At 47.1% G+C, this 22822-nt stretch overlaps 1 protein-coding gene across 2 annotated transcripts in view; it reads right to left on the reverse strand.

Annotated features, from left to right (window-relative positions):
- Positions 1 to 22822, reverse strand: part of LOC121530910 (tetratricopeptide repeat protein 28) — a 247317-nt gene that overhangs the window by 60803 nt on the left and 163692 nt on the right. For both annotated transcript variants that reach the window (XM_041836277.2, XM_041836276.2), the window contains exon 5: positions 17059 to 17566. In XM_041836277.2, the coding sequence (XP_041692211.1) occupies positions 17059 to 17566 (508 nt within the window). The remainder of the gene's footprint in view (positions 1 to 17058; positions 17567 to 22822) is intronic.

Consider the following 22822-nt stretch of genomic DNA (forward strand, 5'->3'; position numbering starts at 1 on the left):
CAACAACATTCCCCCCTTCACCATCACCACAAACAACAACAACAACAATGGTGTAATTAGAGATATTATGCTTTTCAAGCCCACTTCATTCTCTGTTATCTTCCTTATTCAGCTCTTGGAGAATCAGCTATTAGGTAATTAAGCGATTCATCTATTCAGTTTCAATTACTGGGAGCCTGACAGCCGCAGATTACAATCACTACGGGTGAGGGGGAGAGAGAGAGAGAGAGAGGCGCAAGGCACCATCAGGCAGAGAAAATGAAAGGAAGGAGAGAGAAAAAAGAGACAAGGAAAGAGGGCAAAGGAGAAACAAGAGGTAGAGACAGGAGGGCACCTTCCACACAATCACCTAACACTCCCCTGGGCCTCCTTCCAAGCCATCACCATGAAGCACTGCAACTTTGACCCATTCGTCACGGGAGGAAAATGATCCTGCAGCAAGAGTATTTGAATGAATATTTAATATTTATCATCACTGCCAGGGGGCAGCTGGAAGCGGTGTTTGTAGGCTATACAATGCCGTACCACACCTACCGTACAGATTTAGTTCCAACAGCCCCAGACCCAGCTCATTGGAATGCCCCTACCCCATGGCCCAACTGGCAATTTGTAAAATGTATACCAGTCCAATGGTGGTCCTTACAGCACGCCAAAAAAAGGGGCAGTTTCGGGGGGCATGTTTCTTAAATATAGGATGGTATCCGTGACTCGACTATGCATACTGTATTCCTATTATGTGGACTGGAATTACGCACCTCTTTCAAACCATGAAGCTGGGAGAGATTATGGTTAATTGATGATGGTTCATTGATTTGTGCAGGACAGTGATTTAATAGGCTAATCGATGTACTAGGCCTAATGAAATAGATGAATGGGGCGGTCAACTCAGCCAGATATTCACATTGAAATATTTTTGATCTTCCCTCTTTCTGAATTTTTTACACATATGTATTTCCATCTCTGTCATATGAAACTGCTGGCATAGTCCAGCATTGGACAATTTTTTTGGTCCACTACTTTTATTTTGGAACATTTGCACGTATTACCATGTGCGCATTGCTGCGCTAATACTATGAATAATTAATGGTTTATTAACATTTTAAACTAAACGTTCTGATCTGTTCCATCAGTCTTGTTGTGTTTATAGGCTATGCAGCCTATGCAGGCTATTTTTAGACTGCAGGTCCACTGGGCATTAGTTCAAGTAGCCTATGTAGGCTATGTGCAGGCTACAGCGCGCCTCGTGTGCATTTTTATGTGGATTATAATACATTTACATAGTTGTAGGGGGTAGATGTATTTTTCGTTGGGGTACACTTTATTTGGATAGTCCATCTGTGCCGTCGTCGTTGGGTGAGGTTGTGTCTCTCTCTGGCGGGAGGTAAGATTGGCTTATATGGCTAATATGGTGTCGAGTAAAGCTTAAACTATGTAGTTAGATTGTAGTTAGGTATTGTAGGTAGTTATCGTGGGTTATTGTATGTAATTATTGTAGGTAAGTATTGTATTCGGCTGAGCCCGGTGAAGCACGAGGCTAGCTAACCCACTACCTGGACTAGCTAGCGGGTAGCTACTGGTAACTATTAGCAACTGTGGATAGTTGTTTCACACTTGAGAGTGCCTGTAATTACGCCAGCTAGCTGCCTACAATAATTACATACAATAATGCCTACCATTCAGCTGTTTTTCTAACCTCATTGTCTGAAGCGTTAACGTTAGGTAGTAAGTAGCTACTGTGCTCGAAATGTAGCCAGCTTGTTGCTACCTGGATAGCTAACTAAACAATAGCTGGAACGACCTAGCGAACAGACGCGAACTGGCTGAGTCGATTCAGTGGCTAGCTTTGCACTTGGCTAGCTAACAGTAGCTGCTAGGGGTAAGTTATAACCTACATTTGTGTTTTGTTTTTACATACTGGTAGCCAGAGTCGTTCAAGGGAATTCGGGACATGGGTGACTAGTTAACGTTAGCTGGGCTCTCTCTGTGTGTTCGTGCCGTGGGAGGAGTATTTTTTTTCGTTGGCAGAAAGCAATGGCTAGCTAGTATGCTAACTATTCTAGCTAACTAACTGGTTGAATAAGTTGACGACGGACTCGCTCAAGCTGTCGGGACTAACCCACAACGTTAGACATGGACACGTATGATCTGCTTGGCGTGTTGACACACTGGTGGTTTGTTGTGGCCGAGTATTGGTGCTAAATCGTGTTGTTGGAGGCTGGCATGCTAGTTGGCTGTGGCGTCGTAGGACTAGGTGCCCTGGACGGTTTTCACGGAAGAATACTGTACCAAGTTAGCTAGCTGAATAAACTAAGTTAGTCTATTCCTAGAAAACATTGAACCGCTGTAGTTTACAACAATTATAGTTTCTGAGGTGGAAGTTGGGAGAGTTATGTTTGGGTGTTTCAGTGAAACGTAAGTGAGGGAGGCCCCGCTCTCTCGCTTTCCCAGATGTTTAGTTCATTTCATTCCGATCTCCTATGCATTATTGTAGCCATTTTCTGTAGCCTGTCAACTATGCCTCTGTCTATCCCTGTTCTCTCCTCTCCGCACAGGCTATACAAACGCCTCACACCGCGTGGCTGCTGCCTCTCTAACCTGGTGGTCCCTGCACGACCCACGTGGAGTTCCAGGTCTCCGGCAGCCTCTGGAACTGCCGTTCTGCGGCCAACAAGGCAGAGTTCATCTCAGCCTATGCTACCCTCCAGTCCCTCGACTTCTTGGCGCTGACGGAAACATGGATTACCACTGAAAACACTGCTACTCCTACTGCTCTCTCCTCGTCTGACCATGTGTTCTCGCATACCCCGAGAGCATCTGGTCAGCGGGGTGGTGGCACAGGAATCCTCATCTCTCCCAAGTGGACATTCTCTCTTTTTCCCCTGACCCATCTGTCTATCTCCTCATTTGAATTCCATGCTGTCACAGTCACTAGCCCATTCAAGCTTAACATCCTTGTCATTTATCGCCCTCCAGGTTCCCTTGGAGAGTTCATCAATGAGCTTGACGCCTTGATAAGTTCCTTTCCTGAGGATGGCTCACCCCTCACAGTTATGGGTGACTTTAACCTCCCTACGTCTACCTTTGACTCATTTCTCTCTGCCTCCTTCTTTCCACTCCTCTCCTCTTTTGACCTCACCCTCTCACCGTCCCCCCCTACTCACAAGGCAGGCAATATGCTTGACCTCATCTTTACTAGATGCTGTCTTTTCTCTCCAAAACTCTTGAGCGTGCCGTCTTTAGCCAACTCTCTTGCTATCTCTCTCAAAATGACCTTCTTGATCCAAACCAGTCAGGTTTCAAGACTGGTCATTCAACTGAGACTGCTCTTCTCTGTGTCACGGAGGCTCTCCGCACTGCTAAAGCTAACTCTCTCTCCTCTGCTCTTGTCCTTCTAGACCCGTCTGCTGCCTTTGATACTGTGAACCATCAGATCCTCCTCTCCACCCTCTTCCAGTTGGGCATCTCCGGCGCGGCTCACTCTTGGATTGCGTCCTACCTGACCGGTCGCTCCTACCAAGTGGCGTGGCGAGAATCTGTCTCCGCACCACGTGCTCTCACCACTGGTGTCCCCCAGGGCTCAGTTCTAGGCCCTCTCCTATTCTCGCTATACACCAAGTCACTTGGCTCTGTCATATCCTCACATGGCCTCTCCTATCATTGCTACGCAGACGACACACAACTAATCTTCTCCTTTCCCCCTTCTGATAACCAGGTGGCGAATCGCATCTCTGCATGTCTGGCAGACATATCAGTGTGGATGACGGATCACCACCTCAAGCTCAACCTCAGCAAGACGGAGCTGCTCTTCCTCCCGGGGAAGGACTGCCCGTTCCATGATCTCGCCATCACGGTTGACAACTCCGTTGTGTCCTCCTCCCAGAGTGCAAAGAGCCTTGGCGTGACCCTGGACAACACCCTGTCGTTCTCCACTAACATCAAGGCGGTGACCCGATCCTGTAGGTTCATGCTCTACAACATTCGGAGAGTACGACCCTGCCTTACACAGGAAGCGGCACAGGTCCTAATCCAGGCACTTGTCATCTCCCGTCTGGATTACTGCAACTCACTGTTGGCTGGGCTCCCTGCCTGTGCCATTAAACCCCTACAACTCATCCAGAATGCCGCAGCCCGTCTGGTGTTCAACCTTCCCAAGTTCTCTCACGTCACCCCGCTCCTCTGCACACTCCACTGGCTTCCAGTTGAAGCTCGCATCTGCTACAAGACCATGGTGCTTGCCTACGGAGCTGTGAGGGGAACGGCACCTCCGTACGTTCAGGCTCTGATCAGTCCCTACACCCAAACGAGGGCATTGCGTTCATCCACCTCTGGCCTGCTGGCCCCCCTACCTCTGCGGAAGCACAGTTCCCGCTCAGCCCAGTCAAAACTGTTCGCTGCTCTGGCACCCCAATGGTGGAACAAGCTCCCTCACGACGCCAGGACAGTGGAGTCACTCACCACCTTCCAGAGACACTTGAAACCCCACCTCTTTAAGGAATACCTGCGATAGGATAAAGTAATCCTTCTACCCCCCCTTACCCCACCCCAAAGAAAGAAAAAAAAAAAAAAAAAAAAAAACATATTGTAAAGTGGTTATCCCACTGGCTATAAGGTGAATGCACCAATTTGTAAGTCACTCTGGATAAGAGTGTCTGCTAAATGACGTAAATGTAAATGTAAATGTAGTTGCTCTACAGACTATTAGCAACATTTCAACTAACTATCTACTAACCCTAACCCTAGCTCTAACCTTACCCCAACCCTTATTCTAAATCTAACCCTAACCGTAACCTTAGCAAGCAGTTGCTTATCAACAGATAGTTTGTTGATAGTCTGGACTATCTGGACTATCCAAATAAAGTGTGACCACTGTTTTATTATACAGTGCATTCGGAAAGTATTCAGACCCCTTGACTTTTTCCAATTTTTTTTACATTACAGCCTTATTCTAAAATGAATGTAATCGTTTTTTCCCATCATCAATCTACACACAATACCCCATAATGACAAAGCAAAAACAGGTTTTTAGAATTTTTTTCAAATTTATATTTTTAAAAAAAACAACGAAAATATCACATAAGTATTCAGACCCTTTACTCAGTACTTTGTTGAAGCAACTTTGGCAACGATTACAGCCTCGAGTCTTCTTGGGTATGACGCTACAAGCTTGGCACACCAGTATTTGGGGAGTTTCTCCCATTCTTCTCTGCAGATCCTCTCAAGCTCTGTCAGCTTGAATGGGGAGCGTTGCTGCACAGCTATTTTCAGGGCTCTTCAGAGATGTTCGATCGGGTTCAAGTCCGGGCTCTGGCTGGGCCACTCAAGGACATTCAGAGACTTATACCGAAGCCACTCCAGTGTTGTCTTGGCTGTGTGCTTATGGTCGTTGTCCTGTTGGAAGGTCAACCATCGCTCCAGTCTGAGATCCTGAGCGCTCTGGAGCAGGTTTTCATCAAGGATCTCTCTGTACTTTGCTCCATTCATCTTTCCCTCAATCCTGACTGGTCTCCCAGTCCCTGCCGCTGAAAAACATACCCACAGCATGATGCTGCCACCACCATGCTTCACCGTAGCAATAGTGCCAGGTTTCCTCCAGACGTGACGCTTGGCATTCAGGCCAAAGAGTTTAATCTTAGTTTCATCAGACCAGAGAATCTTGCTTCTCATGGTCTGAGTCCTTTAGGTGCCTTTTGGCAAACTCCAAGCGGGCTGTCATGTGCCTTTTACTGAGGAGTGTCTTCCGTCTGGCCACTCTACCATAAAGGCCTGATTGGTGGAGCGCTGCAGAGATGGTTGTCCTTCTGGAAGGTTCTCCCATCTCCACAGAGGATCTCTGGAGCTCTGTCAGGGTGACCATCGGGTTCTTGGTCACCTCCCTGACCAAGGCCCTTCTCCTCCGATTGCTCAGTTTGGCCGGGCGGCCAGCTCTAGGAAGAACCTTGGTGGTTCCAAATTTCTTCCATTTAAGAATGATGGAGGCCACTGTGTTCTTGGGGACCTTCAATGCTGCATAAATGTTTTGGTACCCTTCCCCAGATCTGTGCCTCGACACAATCTTGTCTCTGAGCTTTACGTACAATTCCTTGGACCTCATGGCTTGGTTTTTGCTCTGACATGCACTGTCAACTGTGGGACCTTATTTAGACAGGTGTGTGCCTTTCCAAATCCTGTCCAATCACCAATCAATTGAATTTACCACAGGTGGACTCCAATCAAGTTGTGGAAACATATCAAGGATGACCAATGGAAACAGGATGCACCTGAGCTCAATTTCGAGTCTCATAGCAAAGAGTCTGAATACTTATGTAAATAAGGTATTTCTGTTTTTTATTTTTAATACATTTGCAAACATTTCTAAAAACCTGTTTTCACTTTGTCATTATGGGGTATTGTGTGTAGATTGATGAAGAAAAATAAATACTTTTTAAAATACATTTTAGAATAAGGCTGTAACGTAACAAAATGTGTAAAAAGTCAAGGATTGCACTGTATGTTCAAGGCAAGCAATAGGCAGAATAAATTATTGGTTGCCTCAGTGCCTGTCTGGTCCAGGCGGTTACACCCGCTAACCCCGGCACACATATGCCAGTTGGCATGGGTTGGAATCTGGCCCACTGCCCTTTGACTCACCCTTCCCCATTCTTCAACACTGTTATCTCAAAAGCAAAAAAATTACAAAAGGAGTGGGACTGCCCCACTGCTTAAAAAATACCTGTAAGAAAGAATAATAATAGGCTTGTATAAAATAATTATAATACAGTATAATGACGCTAGGCCTAATAATATGCCATTTAGCAGTGGGAGGATTTTAACATTAACACATGGGTGCGGCAAATTCTTGAATGATAATAATGACCAAATCATTGTTGCATGATTAAAGAGACAGGGTTGGAGCTAATTGCAGGAGTGGGGATGGTGAAATCAAATCAAATCAAATGTTATTTGTCACATATAAGGGATCGGGGTTTGGCTGGATCTAGACAGAGTCTGACACTTCCCCGATCTACTGAGTCATCAGACTCGATCTGTTTCACCTGAGTTCTGAGCACACCTGTCAGTAATTAGAGTAGGATATAAGGTGTGCTCAGAAGTTCAGTCGGTGCGAGGTATTGTTCCTTTGTGACTTGCTAAGCGTTTTGTTCAGAGAGAGAGAGAGAGAGAGAGAGAGAGAGAGTTTGTTTTTGATTACCAGTGTACCAGACCTGTGCTTCGTTGTTTGACTCCCCAAATTGCTTAATCTTCTGCTTGTCTATCCCAGTGATTACCGTATTCTGAACCTGTGCCCGTGCCCTCGACTACGACTACGCCCGCTCCCTTGGTACCTCTGCCTGTCTCTGCCTTGCCCGGTTTTGACCACAGCTCGCCAGACCACGATTAAGCTATTCCCTTGTCTGTACTCTAATAAAGCATCGCAATTCTGCGATTGGATCTTACCACTCTGTCCGAGTATTCATTACAGAATACCTCGCCTCAACCATGGATCCAGCGGAATTACAGAGGCGATGGGAGATACAGGAGAAACGGATCGATGAACTCCTGCAACTACTCAACGCTGGTGCGGCTGAAGGCACCACCCCGAGCACGGTCAGTCCTCGTCATGCACCTCCGATTTCACTACCGACTAAGTACGATGGGGAACCTGGCAAATGTCAGGGGTTTCTACTTCAGACGTCCCTGTATATGTCCTACAATCGTACTATGTTTTCCGATGACCGTAGCAGGGTGGATTTCATGATTTATCTGCTAACGGGAAGAGCACTGGATTGGGCTACTGCGCTATGGGCAGCTGAGGTCCCCGAGTTGAATGTGGAAGTTCAGTTTAAGAGACTGTTCCGAGAGGTGTTCGACCACCCAGTATCTGGGCGTAGCGTGGGAGACCAACTATGCGAACTTCAGCAGGGCCGTCGCACAGTAGCCGATTACGCCTTAGAGTTTCGGACTATAGCAGCTGGTAGCGGCTGGAGCGAGACTGCTTTGCTCACCGTTTTCCGAAGAGGGCTGCGCAAAGAAGTACAGACTGAGTTGGCCTGTCGGGGAGATATCACTGCGCTACATGAATTTATCAACATAGCCATCTCTATTGATAATTTGATAGTGCAACACAGGGTATCCGCAGTCCGGGAGCCCTCGGTCACAGGTCCTAAGCAATCGACAGAGCGGAGGAGAGAATCTGAGGAGGAACCAATGCAACTGGGACGGTCGCCCTTACAAAGTTCGGTGAGACAACAACGTCGGCAAGACGGACTATGCCTGTATTGTTGTCAGTCGGGTCATTTCATTCGTCAATGTCCGGTACGACCAAACCGTACCCCAGAATATCGCCTCGGAACTGCCAAACCGGTGAGTGAGACTCAAGTTTTCAACATTACATCTAAACAAATGTATGTGCCAGTTACCTTATCTGTCGGAGAGAAAGTGCGCAGGTTGGAAGGTCTTATTGATTCCGGAGCGGCTGCCAGTTTTATGGATATGGGTCTCGCTGAGGAATTGGGAGTTCAACTTATCCCAATTCAACCTCCCCTGCGAGTCAACGCGCTGAGACGGTGAGCCCATGGGCACTGGGTTCATTACGCACCGTACAGAGGTAATAAAGTTACAAGTGGGCTCCATACACCATGAGAACATCATTCTGTTCGTCATCTCCGCTCCACGGGAGCCGCTAGTTCTCGGCCACCCCTGGCTCGTCACCCATGATCCGGTCATCTCCCGGAAATCTGGCGATATCACTGCTTGGAGTGAGGTATGTAGGGCAGAGTGCCTCAATTTACCGTGCAAAACGTCTACTGTGGAGGATGCGCAGGGTGCGGTGTCTACTGTTGTTCCAACAGAATACCAGGATTACGCGCAGGTGTTCTCCAAGGAGAGGGCTACCGTGTTACCACCTCATCGGGCCTGGGACTGCGCGATTGATCTGCTATCCGGGGCTACACCTCCTCGTGGAAGAATCTACCCTTTGTCACAGCCGGAACGAGAATCGGTGAGCAAGTATATTGATGAGGCGCTACAGCAAGGGGCCATTCGCCCATCTACGTCTCCCGCCGCATCCAGTTTTTTCTTCGTTAAGAAAAAGGATGGCGGACTGCGTCCTTGTATAGACTATCGAGGTTTGAACGATATTACCATCAAAAATCGTTACCTCCTGCCTTTGATTCCAGCAGCCCTCGAGCAGGTGGGGCAGGCCTCAATCTACAGTAAACTGGACCTCAGGAGTGCGTACAATCTGGTGCGCATTAGAGAAGGGGATGAATGGAAGACCGCCTTCATCACACATCGAGGACACTATGAATATTGTGTCATGCCCTATGGACTTACCAACGCGCCCTCAGTATTCCAGGCGTTCATGAATGAAATTTTTAGGGACTTGATTGATCGCTTTGTTATAGTGTACATTGATGACATCCTAATCTATTCAAACTCTCTGAGTGAACATGTGTCCCATGTACGACAGGTTCTGGACCGACTCCTACAACATTCCCTGTTTGTGAAGGCAGAGAAGAGTGAATTCCATGTCACTACGATTTCCTTCCTTGGGGCCATACTCACTCCCAACGGGGTTAAACTGGATGAATCCAAGGTGCAAGCGGTACGAGACTGGCCTCAACCCCAGACGGTGAAAGAGCTCCAGAGATTCTTAGGGTTTGCCAATTACTATAGACGGTTCGTGCGTAATTTCAGCACAACCGCAGCTCCCCTGTCGGCGATGACCAGCTACAAGGGTCGCGGTCTAAACTGGACGGAGGAGGCAGTGCGTGCCTTTGAGACGTTGAAACAACGCTTTACCACCGCTCCTATTTTATGTCAGCCGGACCCTACCTTGCCGTTTATCGTGGAGGTGGACGCCTCGGAGGTTGGAGTTGGAGCCGTGTTATCCCAGCGCCAAGGTGAGCCGCCTAAATCACGACCCTGTGCTTTCTTTTCAAGGAAACTGAATTCGGCCGAGCAGAACTACGACGTGGGTAATCGTGAATTACTGGCGGTGAAGTTAGCACTGGAGGAGTGGAGACATTGGCTGGAGGAGCAGAGCATCCGTTCCAAGTGCTCACGGACCACCGCAACCTGGAGTATCTTCACAGTGCTAAACGACTGAACTCCCGACAGGCTAGGTGGTCTTTATTCTTCAACCGTTTCCGATTCACTGTCTCTTATATCCCCGGGTCCAAGAATGGAAAGGCGGACGCGCTTTCCCGACGGTTCGAGCGCGCGGAAAGACACGTGGAACCAGAACCTATCCTCCCCATGAGTTGCCGTGCTGGTCCTGTGAGGTGGGCTATTGATGACACCATTCAGGAGAGCCTACAAGCGGAACCAGCCCCTCCAGAAACCCCGGTGTCTAAGGCACCAGCTCCGCTTCGACCGCAACTGTTGGAATGGTGCCACACGTCGTTGGGATCTGGTCATCCCGGAATTACTCGAACTACACGACTCATCAGCCGAAAATACTGGTGGGATTCCCTTACAGATGACGTCCGAGACTATGTCTTATCCTGCCCAGTATGCGCGCAATCCAAGGCGCCTCGTGCACTACCGGAGGGTAAGCTGATGCCATTGCCAACTCCTCAACGACCCTGGTCGCACATTGCTATGGACTTTGTTACAGATCTCCCAGAATCAGAGGGCCATACTGTAATTCTCGTGGTCATCGATCGATTCTCCAAGATGTGCCGGTTAGTACCCATGACCCGTTTGCCTAACGCCACTCAGATGGCTGAGACTATGTTTAACCAGGTGTTCCGGCAGTTTGGTGTTCCGGAGGATATTGTGTCCGACCCGGGGACCCCAGTTTGTTTCCCGGGTATGGAAGGCCTTCTGCGAACGCTTGGGCATCTCGGTGAGCCTAACCTCCGGATATCATCCCCAGGCCAATGGGCAGACAGAACGGCTCAATCAAGAAATTGGGAAATATCTACGGCAACAATGTTCGCGGCAGCCGCAGGAGTGGAGCCGATTTCTTCCTTGGGTAGAGTATGCTCAGAACTCCCTCATTCACACCTCCCCACGCCTAACGCCCTTCCAGTGTGTTCTAGGGTATCAACCACCTCTGTTCCCGTGGGATACTGCACCAGGGATGGTACCGGCTGTCGACGAGTGGTTCCGTCGTAGTGCGCAGGTCTGGGAGACGGCCCATCAACATCTCAGTCAGGCCTCACAACAGCAAAAGACCTACGCCGACCGACGCCGGAGACCTACTCCCACTTATCAACCCGGGCAACGAGTGTGGCTGTCTACCCGGGTCCTGCGGTTCCGACGGAGCTGTAAGAAGCTCCAACCCAGGTACATCGGGCCTTTCAAGATACTGAGACGTATTAACCCTGTCACCTACCGTCTGTTACTTCCTCGACACTACAGGATAACCCCTACGTTCCACGTCTTGCTGTTGAAACCTGTCCACTATAGCCCGATGTACCCCCCAATCGCTCAACAACCTACTACACCACCTCTGGAGGATGAACAGGACACCACCTATACAGTCCACGAGATACTGGAGTCAAGACGGAGACGAGGGGGCATCGAATATCTCGTGGACTGGGAGGGATATGGACCCGAGGAACGGTCCTGGATCCCTGCGAAGGACATACTGGATCCCGCTCTCAAGGCCACTTTCCACGCTGAACACCCAGATCATCCAGGACCCCGACCCAGAGGAAGACCACCCGGTAGAGGTAGAAGGCCGTCAGGAGCCGGCCCTGGGGAGGGGGATACTATAAGGGATCGGGGTTTGGCTGGATCTAGACAGAGTCTGACACTTCCCCGATCTACTGAGAGGGGGAGTCATCAGACTCGATCTGTTTCACCTGAGTTCTGAGCACACCTGTCAGTAATTAGAGTAGGATATAAGGTGTGCTCAGAAGTTCAGTCGGTGCGAGGTATTGTTCCTTTGTGACTTGCTAAGCGTTTTGTTCAGAGAGAGAGAGAGAGAGAGTTTGTTTTTGATTACCAGTTTACCAGACCTGTGCTTCGTTGTTTGACTCCCCAAATTGCTTAATCTTCTGCTTGTCTATCCCAGTGATTACCGTATTCTGAACCTGTGCCCGTGCCCTCGACTACGACTACGCCCGCTCCCTTGGTACCTCTGCCTGTCTCTGCCTTGCCCGGTTTTGACCACAGCTCGCCAGACCACGATTAAGCTATTCCCTTGTCTGTACTCTAATAAAGCATCGCAATTCTGCGATTGGATCTTACCACTCTGTCCGAGTATTCATTACATCACACGCGTCGAATACAACAGGTGTAGACTTTACCGTGAAATGCTTACTTATGAGCCCTTTCCCAACAATGCAGAGTTTAAAAGTAAGAAAAAGTAGATAAAAAAAAGAAGGAAATTGTAACAAAATAAAATAACAATAACGAAACTATATAAAAGGAGTACCGGTACTGCTTCAACGTGCAGGGGTACGAGGTAATTGAGGTAATATGTACATGTAGGTAGGGGTAAAAGTGACTAGGCAATCTAGGCAGGATAGATAATTAACAGAGTAGCAGCAGCGTATGTGAAGATTGTGAAAGAGTGTGAAAGTGTGTCTATGTGTGAGTGTGTGTGTGTGTTTTGTGTGTGTGAGCGTATGTAGCGTGTGTATGTGTGTGTTGGAGTGTCAGTGTAGTATGTGTGGGTAGAGTTCAGTGAGTGTGCATAGTGCCGGTGCAAGAGAGTCAGTACAAATAAAAAGGGGGTCAATGCAAATAGTCAGGGTAGCCATTTGATTAAATGTTCAGCTGGCTTGGGGGTAGAAGCTGTTCAGGAGCCTTTTGGTCGCAGACTTGGGTGCCTGGAGTCTTTGACAATTTTTAGGGCCTTCCTCTGACACCGCCTGATATGGAGGTCCTGGATGGCAGGGAGCTCGGCCCTAGTGATGTACTGGGCCGTACACACTACCTTCTGTAGCGCCTTATGGTTGGATGCCAAGCAGTTGAACTACCAAGCGGTGATGCAGCCAGTCAAGATGCTCTCAATGGTGCAGCTGTATAACTTTTTGAGGATCTGAGGGCCTATGCTAAATCTTTTCAGCCTCCTGAGGGGCAATTGTCTAACGCAATTTGTTTTGCGTTAAATAGCAAATGTGCCTACTCTGGTCGTGGCACGTATGCTCTAGCCAACAGCTGGCAGATACAGTGCAGGTAGGCTGTGTGGTTAGGCTAGTCTACATTATAAGATTATTATGAGAATATTTGTATTTGTCAAATGGCAGTCAAGCATCGATCATCATGTCACCAGATTAAGACCCTTGATATTTAATGGAAAAGAGCATCAAGCTCATCACCGTGCACTTTCACCACCCTGTGAAGTACATCATAACTTAGTTAATCTGTAGCCTAATAAACTGCATGGTTTCCCGAGTCGTAGTGGGTGGACAACACACCATATCATTGTGTGACTCCAAGTTTACTTCGATATGATGGTTATTATATCAATATTTGTGCATAAAGGCGTTTCCACTGCCATTTCTCGCAAAATGTCGAACGAACAAATGATCTGTCAGCATTTATAACATTGTACTGAAACTTCCCGTTTCCATCACAGCTGTTGTGATTTTTTTTAATAAGGTATGACTTTACTCGCATAAAAACTATGGATGGAAATGTGGTTAGTGTATGGCTGCACTTCAGATACATTTTTGTACATTTGAATATTGCAGTAATAGGATCTAGGCCTAGTGTTTGAGATGCACCTATTTAACCCCTTATTTTTGTTGGCACAAAAATATCTCCATACTTCCATTCGTTTGTATGGGTTACCTTTAGACGAGTCCCGTGAAACTTGTGGGGGTTATAGAGCAAAACAGAGAACACCATCGTGTTCGTGAGAGTCTAACCTTTCCATAGTGGGATCATATTAGTTTGTAGCTCAAACGGTTCGGACGCTACAGACAGAAGTTGGCACATCAGCGTTACTGACTTCAGAGGAGTCCACCACAGAGTGGTCATAATAGTTTTTAGGCCAAACCGTTTGGACGCTACAGAGGTTTTAGTGAGAACACCGATTTTTGGGATGTCTCATTGTCTGACAAACACCGCTGTAGCTCGGCCACCTTCCACCGCAGAAGCGGAAGCCGACATAGGTAGATATCTCTAGCTTAAACTGACATATAGTGATGGGGATTTTTTTATAATGTTACTTAGATTGACTCACGGGTGCTTCAATAGACTCTTAAGGATTAAAACACCTGGTTTTCTGCGCAATCCTTCGGATTATTAGGACATGTAAACACCTTAATCGGCGTTCCAGCAATGTATTTGATCTGCGCATGTGCTAGCACCAGCCCAGCGAGCCTCCCTCTTTATCCTAGTGAAGTGAGTTCGTAACAACTGAATGTATGCGTCTTAGAAGTAGTTTTCACATAGAAACTTTATATGTCCGAACTCAGAATCAAATATGCTTCCCAAAAATAACATGGTCGCTTTGGTAGAACTTTTATTTTGATGGCAAGTTTTTGTGTTCATGTAGCCTGATTTCAGATGTGTCCATGTAAACAGAATTATTAGGGAAATCGTTCTTCTTGCAAAGCATGTAAACGTTTTAATCAAACTATTATATTAATCTGATTATCCACATTAATCACATTATTGTGTGCATGTAACCGTACTCAGTGTTTCCTCCCCTAGGAGGGGAGGGGGTGACTGGGGTCTTCCTGCAGGGGGCTGATGGGGTCTTCCTGGGGCATACATCTATGTAGATGTATAGAGGTATGCCGTGGCGGCCACGATTTAACAGCATATAGGGGAAACACTGGTTTTATAATTAGATTAGCCCTGTATTGTCAAGGTTACCTTGCTAATAATTTTATATCTGCACGTTTTTGACCGTCAGATGACTAGGGCTTTGAAAAGGGGACAATAATTAAATTTGAGCTCCAATCAAAAGGCCTGCTCTTATATACTTAATTTCCCTCTTTCTCTCTTTTTTATTTATCTACGCCACCAGGATTCATTTGCTAGATTTGATTAAATCCTTGCCGGTGGGGGGGGGAGCAGAACAGAGTGGAGCGGGGTGTAGCGCAGTGATGTGCAGAGAGTTCCCATGAAAAATGTAAAAGGTTTCTATGGGCTTAATTTCTCCTGTGACAGTGTGATAGTTATATGTTGGTGTTTCATCAGTGTAGCACATCCCAGCCAGTGATAACTCAGTCACTGAGGCTGTCTGTCTGCTCTGCTCTGGGCCCATGCAGAGATTCCTGTCCTGACCAATCACATCACACCCCCCAGACCAGGCAGAAGTATACTGTATCACGCAACACTGCAGTAAATCTACATAACAGTAGTAGACCAGACCCTGGACATAGCAATGTATTTAGCTGACTGTTGTTCAATTACCTTCATTCTCACACCATTCACTACTTAGGCCTACATTTCAAACAACATTTAAACATTTAAAACAACTGTGAAATAAGGTGATAATGAACATCCAAATAAAGAAGCTATAGCAATATAGACTCACAAGCCAGGGACACCCATCTAGTACTGGGTAGGACCCCCCTTTGCCTCCAGAACAGCCTGAATTCTTCGGGGCATGGATTCTACAAGGTGTCGGAAATGTTCGTTGCTCAATTGGTATCAAGGGACCTAACGTGTGCCAGGAAAACATTCCCCACACCATTACACCACCGCAACCAGCCTGTACCGTTGACACCAGGCAGGTTGGGACCATGGATTCATGCTGCTTATGCCAAATCCTGACTCTGCCATCAGCATGACGCAACAGGAACCGGGATTCGTTGAACCAGGCAACATTTTCCTACTCCTCAATTGTCCAGTGTTGATGATCGCGTGCCCACTGGAGCTGCTTCTTCTTGTTTTTAGCTGATAGGAGTGGAACCCGGTGTGGTCGTCTGCTGCAATAGCCTATCAGTGACAAGAATCGCCAAGTTGTGCGTTCCAAGATGCCGTTCTGCATTCCACTGTTTGTGGCCTGCATGTTAGCTTGCACGATTCTTGACATTCTCCTTCGACCTCTCTCATCAACGAGCTGTTTTCGCCCACAGGACTGATGCTGACTGCGTGAAAAGCCAAGGAAGGCGGGAGATACTGGATCCGGCGCGCCTGGCACCGACGATCATACCACACTCAAAGTCACTTAGGTCACTCCTTTTGCCCATTCTAACGTTCAATCGAACATTAACTGAATGCCTCGATGCCTGTCTGCCTGCTGTATATAGCAAATCACGGCCACGTGACTCACTGTCTGTAGGAGCGATCCATTTTCGTAAACGGGCTAATAAACTGTCCGGTGAGTGTATATGAATGTGGTATACACAGAGACAGGTAAACAGATGTACTACTTATATAGTAGTATCTCGAACCCACAACAAGCAGAGGGAAAGCAGGAGCAGAGAAAAACAACATGAGAAGAATACGGATATCACCCCACCATCAATACAGGGTGAATACTGATGCTGCTGCCACCTCCACACAGTCTCTCTCTCACAGGCAAACCATGACCTCTACACTCCTGTTCTAGCCTGTTCCCATCACATCCTGCCAAGCTCCTTGTGAGGAAGAATCCTGGCTCTACTGCAGGTCAGTGACCTGGGTAAAACCCCACGCTGCTGGAGCAAACACACAGTAAACATTTCCCTCCCTCCGCCTGCCTGGGACCATCTTCCTTTCATCTGCCAGAGTAACTTTCTAACAACCAGGTGCTTCCTCATCCTGTAGGATGGATGGGGCCAAATAGAGGAACTTATCACACATGCTCATCAGAAAAGGTAAGCCAACAACACGAAGGACTGCGCTGTACATTGTCCTCAACACGAGGGACTGCGCTGTACATAGTTCTCAACACGAGTGACTGCGCTGTACATAGTTCTCAACACGAGGGACTGCGCTGTACATAGTCCTCAACGCGAGGGACTGCGCTGTACATTGTCCGTAAATGCCAGGGACAGGCATAGGAGCCACTCTAAGGGGGAGCATGATAACACTATACTAGACTAGAAATATTATTTGTTAGCCATGTCTGAAATGAAACGTAAAAATAAAGATGTTATAGATGGAGATCTCCAGCCCAGTCCCCCGGCCCACCCCCCACGGCCTACCCCTGTCCCTCTGTGTTGATTGATAAATACGTACCCAGGTTGGAGGAGGCTCTTCCCTCTGCAGCCCTGTCCTTCAGGCCCTCAGCGATGGCCAGCTGCTGTTCATGGTACTGCTTGGCTCTATCCAGGTCCTGCATGCAGCGTGCAGCGTGACCCAGCCCAGCGTACGCCCTCATCTCTATAGGCTGCTCCTCCAGCTCCTGGGCCAGCTCCAGCACATGGGTGTGGTAGGACATGGCCTTGTCAAAGTTACGGTGGTAGTGGTAGGCACTGCCCAGGTTGCTGTAGGCACGGGCCTCCTCCCTCTTGTTGGTCAGGGCCTTGGCGATGCCCAGGTGCTGCTCATGGCATTGTACAGCGTTTTCAAAGTCGCCCATAGCAATGTAGACGGCGCCCATGTTGCCCAGCTCCCGTGCCTCTGACAGCTGGTCCTTAGACTGCTTGGCCAGTAGGACACACTGCTTGTGGCTGGCCAGGGCATTAGGGTAGTCCCCGATGGCTGTATACACATGACCCAAGCTGCTCAGGGCCATAGAAGCTGCCTGGAGACACAGAGAGAACACAGACAGACAAACATCAGACAAGCAATTAAGGTCACATTGTAAAAACACCTCTAAACTAAAGCTTTGTGAAAATGACCCACATTTTGTCAATATTTTACTGAGTTGATTGCTTTTGCATCTCAAACACAATACCCCTCCCTCAACATCCCTCAACAATCCTATTCCCCAAAGTACATTTAAAAAAAACATCAGTGTAAAAATCTAAACTCCCAAATCTCTTTGGAGCCATATTGCTTTTGGGACCAAACAACAAACAAAAATGTTTTGCTTCCTTTTTGTGATCAGAGGGGGGTAAACCCTGATGCAGATTAGCACAGTAGCAGGCTTGTTTTAAAGCGAACAGTTTTCCCTTCACGGAGTGCGCCACCACCAATGGAACAAAGAGCCAGTTAATCAAGAGGAAAGGAGAGGCTTAACTTCACTCTTCAGCTGTGGGAGGGAGACAGAGCTACTGACTGACTGACTGATTCTCCTCATCTATTCACCACTGGAAACACTTCTCTATCAGGAGGGCTGATGCTGGGTATACAGTTGAAGTCGGAAGTTTACATACACTTAGGTTGGAGTCATTAAAACTTGTTTTTCAACCACTCCACACATTTCTTGTTAACAAACTATACTTTTGGCAAGTCGGTTAGGACATCTACTTTGTGCATGACACAATTAACTTTTCCAACAATTGTTTACAGACAGATTATTTCACTTATAATTCACTGTATCACAATTCCAGTGGGTCAGAAGTTTACATACACTAAGTTGACTGTGCCTTCAAACAGCTTGGAAAATTCCAGAAAATTATGTCATGGCTTTAGAAGCTTCTGATAGGCTAATTGACATCATTTTAGTCAATTGGAGGTGTACCTGTGGACGTATTTCAAGGCCTACCTTCAAACTCAGTGCCTCTTTGCTTGACATCATGGGAAAATCAAAAGAAATCAGCCAAAACCTCCGAAAAAAAATTGTAGACCTCCACAAGTCTGGTTCATCCTTGAGAGCAATTTCCAAACGCCTGAAGGTACCACGTTCATCTGTACAAACAATAGTATGCAAGTATAAACACCATGGGACCACGCAGCCGTCATACCGCTCAGGAAGGAGACGCGTTCTGTCTCCTAGAGATGAACATACTTTGGTGCGAAAAGTGCAAATCAATCCCAGAACAACAGCAAAGGACCTTGTGAAGATGCTAGAGGAAACAGCTACAAAAGTATCTATATCCACAGTAAAACAAGTCCTATATCGACATAACCTGAAAGGTCACTCAGCAAGAAAGAAGCCACTGCTCCAAAACTGCCATAAAAAAGCCAGACTACGGTTTGCAACTGCACATGGGGACAAAGATCATACTTTTTGGAGAAATGTCCTCTGGTCTGATGAAACAAAAATAGAACTGTTTGGCCATAATGACCATCGTTATGTTTGGAGGAAAAAGGGGGATGCTTGCAAGCTGAAGAACACCATCCCAACCGTGAAGCACGGGGGTGGCAGCATCATGCTGTGGGGGTGCTTTGCTGCAGGAGGGACTGGTGCACTTCACAAAATAGATGGCATCATGAGGAAGGAAAATTATGTGGATATATTGAAGCAATATTTCAAGACATCAGTCAGGAAGTTAAAGCTTGGTCGCAAATGGGTCTTCCAAATGGACAATGACCCCAAGCATACTTCCAAAGTTGTTGCAAAATGGCTTAAGGACAACAAAGTCAAGGTATTGGAGTGGCCATCACAAAGCCCTGACCTCAATCCTATAGAACATTTGTGGGCAGAACTGAAAAAGCGTGTGCGAGCAAGGAGGCCTACAAACCTGACTCAGTTACACCAGCTCTGTCAGGAGGAATGGGCCAAAATTGGCTACGTGAAATGTTTGACCCAAATTAAACAATTTTAAGGCAATGCTACCAAATACTAATTGAGTGTATGTAAACTTCTGACCCACTGGGAATGTGATGAAATAAATAAAAGCTGAAATAAATCATTCTCTCTACTATTACTCTGACATTTCACATTCTTAAAAAAAAGTGGTGATCCTAACTGACCTAAGACAGGGAATTTGTACAAGGATTAAATGTCAGGAATTGTGAAAAACTGAGTTTAAATGTATTTGGCTAAGGTGCATGTAAACTTCCGACTTCAACTGTATATTGTAGCATATTCTTATCTATCGCCTCAACAGGATCTTTCTCCTCTCCCCCCCATCCACCTTCATAAATATAAAGTGTAACACAAAGTGTAGGATGTGCAGTAAAGTGGAGTGGTCTGAAACAGTGCAGGCCTGACCCCCTAAGTGACACACTCATTGTAGGTTTATTAGCTGTTATATAGAGGGTAAACTGCTGGGAATTGGGGCAGCTGTATCTGTGTGGACAGATGTTCCATGAATTGCAGAGGAGAGGGTCAGCTAATAACGCATCTCCTTCCTCCCTATCTCTCCCTCTCTGTGCCCTACAGAACGGGAGGGGCATGGAAGGGGTTGGACAGGGGCCAGGGGAGAGGACAATCACCCTGACAATTAAGGCCACAACTCTGCTTGACTTCCCTGCCTGGGTAGGAACCTCTGTGACACTGATACTTGGGGTTACACTGAGTGCATTTAGAAGTAACAAGGAAAGGATGACGGGAAAGTTAAACAACGCCAGTAATGGATTATTATTAACTGCATTCTGTGCTGTTTGCTGAGCCTTCATTCTGTGTTGTTCATCATCAAAAGGCATGTGCCTCAACAGTGCTGAGGTCACTATTGTATGTTAATGTCAACCCATCTGAAAAAGCAATCACTCATGTATAAATGCAATGGCACGTGTTAATCCACCATAGTTTATTACAGGAAAACACTGTGCTTTAAAATCAAAATACAGAATTCCATAAACACCGCAAGAAGTAATTTAGTGAAGAAATGTGGAGGTAAATCCTGCTCCCACACAGAGCGAAAGAGAGTTTCACAGCACCTTTGCTCCAAGAATGCATAATGAACACATTGCTTTTATTGAGTTCCATTAATTTAAAAAAAACAATGCATAACCTAAGAAGAAAATCTATACTGTAAAACACTTTCTCACACTTATACAAACACACACAAGCTGGCAAACACATACAAATGTTCTACCTTTCATACTTTCTGTTTCTCGAACACACACACACACAAATACACACACATACACACAGCAGTGCTATCTTTCTTTCATTTCACAGGGCTGCTGATGCCTGGAACATATTACCTGCCGACATAAGGACTTCCAGCAGTTTGCTGGAGTTTAAAGCCTCTACAAGATATTATATGGGGCCTAGGAGGCAATTACCTCCAGTCACAACTGTTGCTGTTTCATGTTCCCAGATAGCCTATCTAGGTCTGCTCAATTACATGTGCCGTTTGAAGCTCCATTCAGCTCCATCTCTCCAACTCCAACTTCCACTCTGTGAGCAGAGAAACCAAGAGGATTCCTCTGTTCTCTCTGTCTCTCGGAAAATGAGTGAGATGAGGAGGGAGGGAGGGAGGGAGAGAGAGAGAGCAATCTTTCTCCACAGTTGAGATGAGTTGTGCTTGTGATCAGTGTCCCTTTAAAGTGAGACTGCAACACTGCATTTTCTCCCCAGATAGAGAGTTGATGGGGAGTCAGCGGAGGAGCCAGTCTTGCCTGCCACTGTAGATGTGCTCTGCTAGGCTTGGGGACAGACAGACAGACGCTGGGACCCATTTTACAGCCAGTGGTGACTACAGCCCTCCCGCAGCACTGCTCATGTAGACTGATGGAAATCACAAGTACCCAGCAGTCCAAGAAGGGAACATTTCCTCGAAACATTTGATTTCTGCAACATCGACTGTTCTAATTTGATTTGATTTATTTTCTTTACTTATCTATCCTCTCCCTCCCTCCCTCCCTCCCTCCCTCCCTCCCTCCCTCCCTCCCTCCATCCATCCATCCCTCCCTCCCTCCCTCCCTCCCTCCATCCCCCCACCCTTTCCCCACCTCTCTCATTCCATCTGTGCAGTCAGATCTGATTGTGTTTACAGAGTCCGGCCCTTCTCCGGATGTGTGCTGATTTGATTAATCCAAACGTCGGCCTTTATAAACTGTTGATAAACCACTGGTTCTTATCAACACATTGATCCCCTAATAAAAGGTAAACTGGTGCAGCCCTCTGAGGGAGGGGTGAGCTCAAGACAACATCTTAATCAGAACGGCTTGGCTAAAGAGCACTATTCAATTTTTACAACGCAGGCAGGGACAGTGTTTAACATTCCTGGCTGATACTCCAATGACAGCCGTTTGTCGTGAGCAGTGAATATGTTTATATTGTACAACACATTAGACAAATGGCTGTTTTCATACCACATGCTAGAGGTAATGCATCGTCGTTAACATAGTGACCCTGCGAGAAAAAAAAAACATATGGGGGATTGGAAGTGATGCATACACTGAAGCATGCATGAGAGCACCAGCTGTTCCGGACGATTATGTGATCACGCTCTCCGTAGCCGATGTGAGTAAGACTTTTAAGCAGGTCAACATTCACAAGGCCGCAGGGCCAGACGGATTACCAGGACGTGTACTCCGAGCATGTGCTGACCAACTGGCAAGTGTCTTCACTGACATTTTCAACATGTCCCTGACTGAGTCTGTAATACCAACATGTTTCAAGCAGACCACCATAGTCCCCGTGCCCAAGAACTCTAAGATAACCTGCCTAAATGACTACCGACCCGTGGCACTGACGTCTGTAGCCATGAAGTGCTTTGAAAGACTGGTCATGGCTCACATCAACAGCATAATCCCAGAAACCCTAGACCCACTCCAATTTGCATACCGCCCCAACAGATCCACAGATGATGCAATCTCTATCGCACTCCACACTGCCCTTTCCCACCTGGACAAGAGGAACACCTACGTGAGAATGCTATTCATTGACTACAGCTCAGCATTCAACACCATAGTGCCCTCAAAGCTCATCACTAAGCTAAGGATCCTGGGACTAAACACCTCCCTCTGCAACTGGATCCTGGACTTCCTGACGGGCCGCCCCCAGGTGGTAAGGGTAGGTAACAACACATCTGCCACACTGATCCTCAACACGGGGGGCCCCCTCAGGGGTGCGTGCTCAGTCCCCTCCTGTACTCTCTGTTCACCCATGACTGCATGGCCAGGCACGACTCCAACACCATCATTAAGTTTGCCGACGACACAACAGTGGTAGGCCTGATCACCGACAACGATGAGACAGCCTATAGGGAGGAGGTCA

This window comes from Coregonus clupeaformis, chromosome 18 (assembly GCF_020615455.1).
Source record: "Coregonus clupeaformis isolate EN_2021a chromosome 18, ASM2061545v1, whole genome shotgun sequence".
Lineage (NCBI taxonomy): Eukaryota > Metazoa > Chordata > Actinopteri > Salmoniformes > Salmonidae > Coregonus > Coregonus clupeaformis.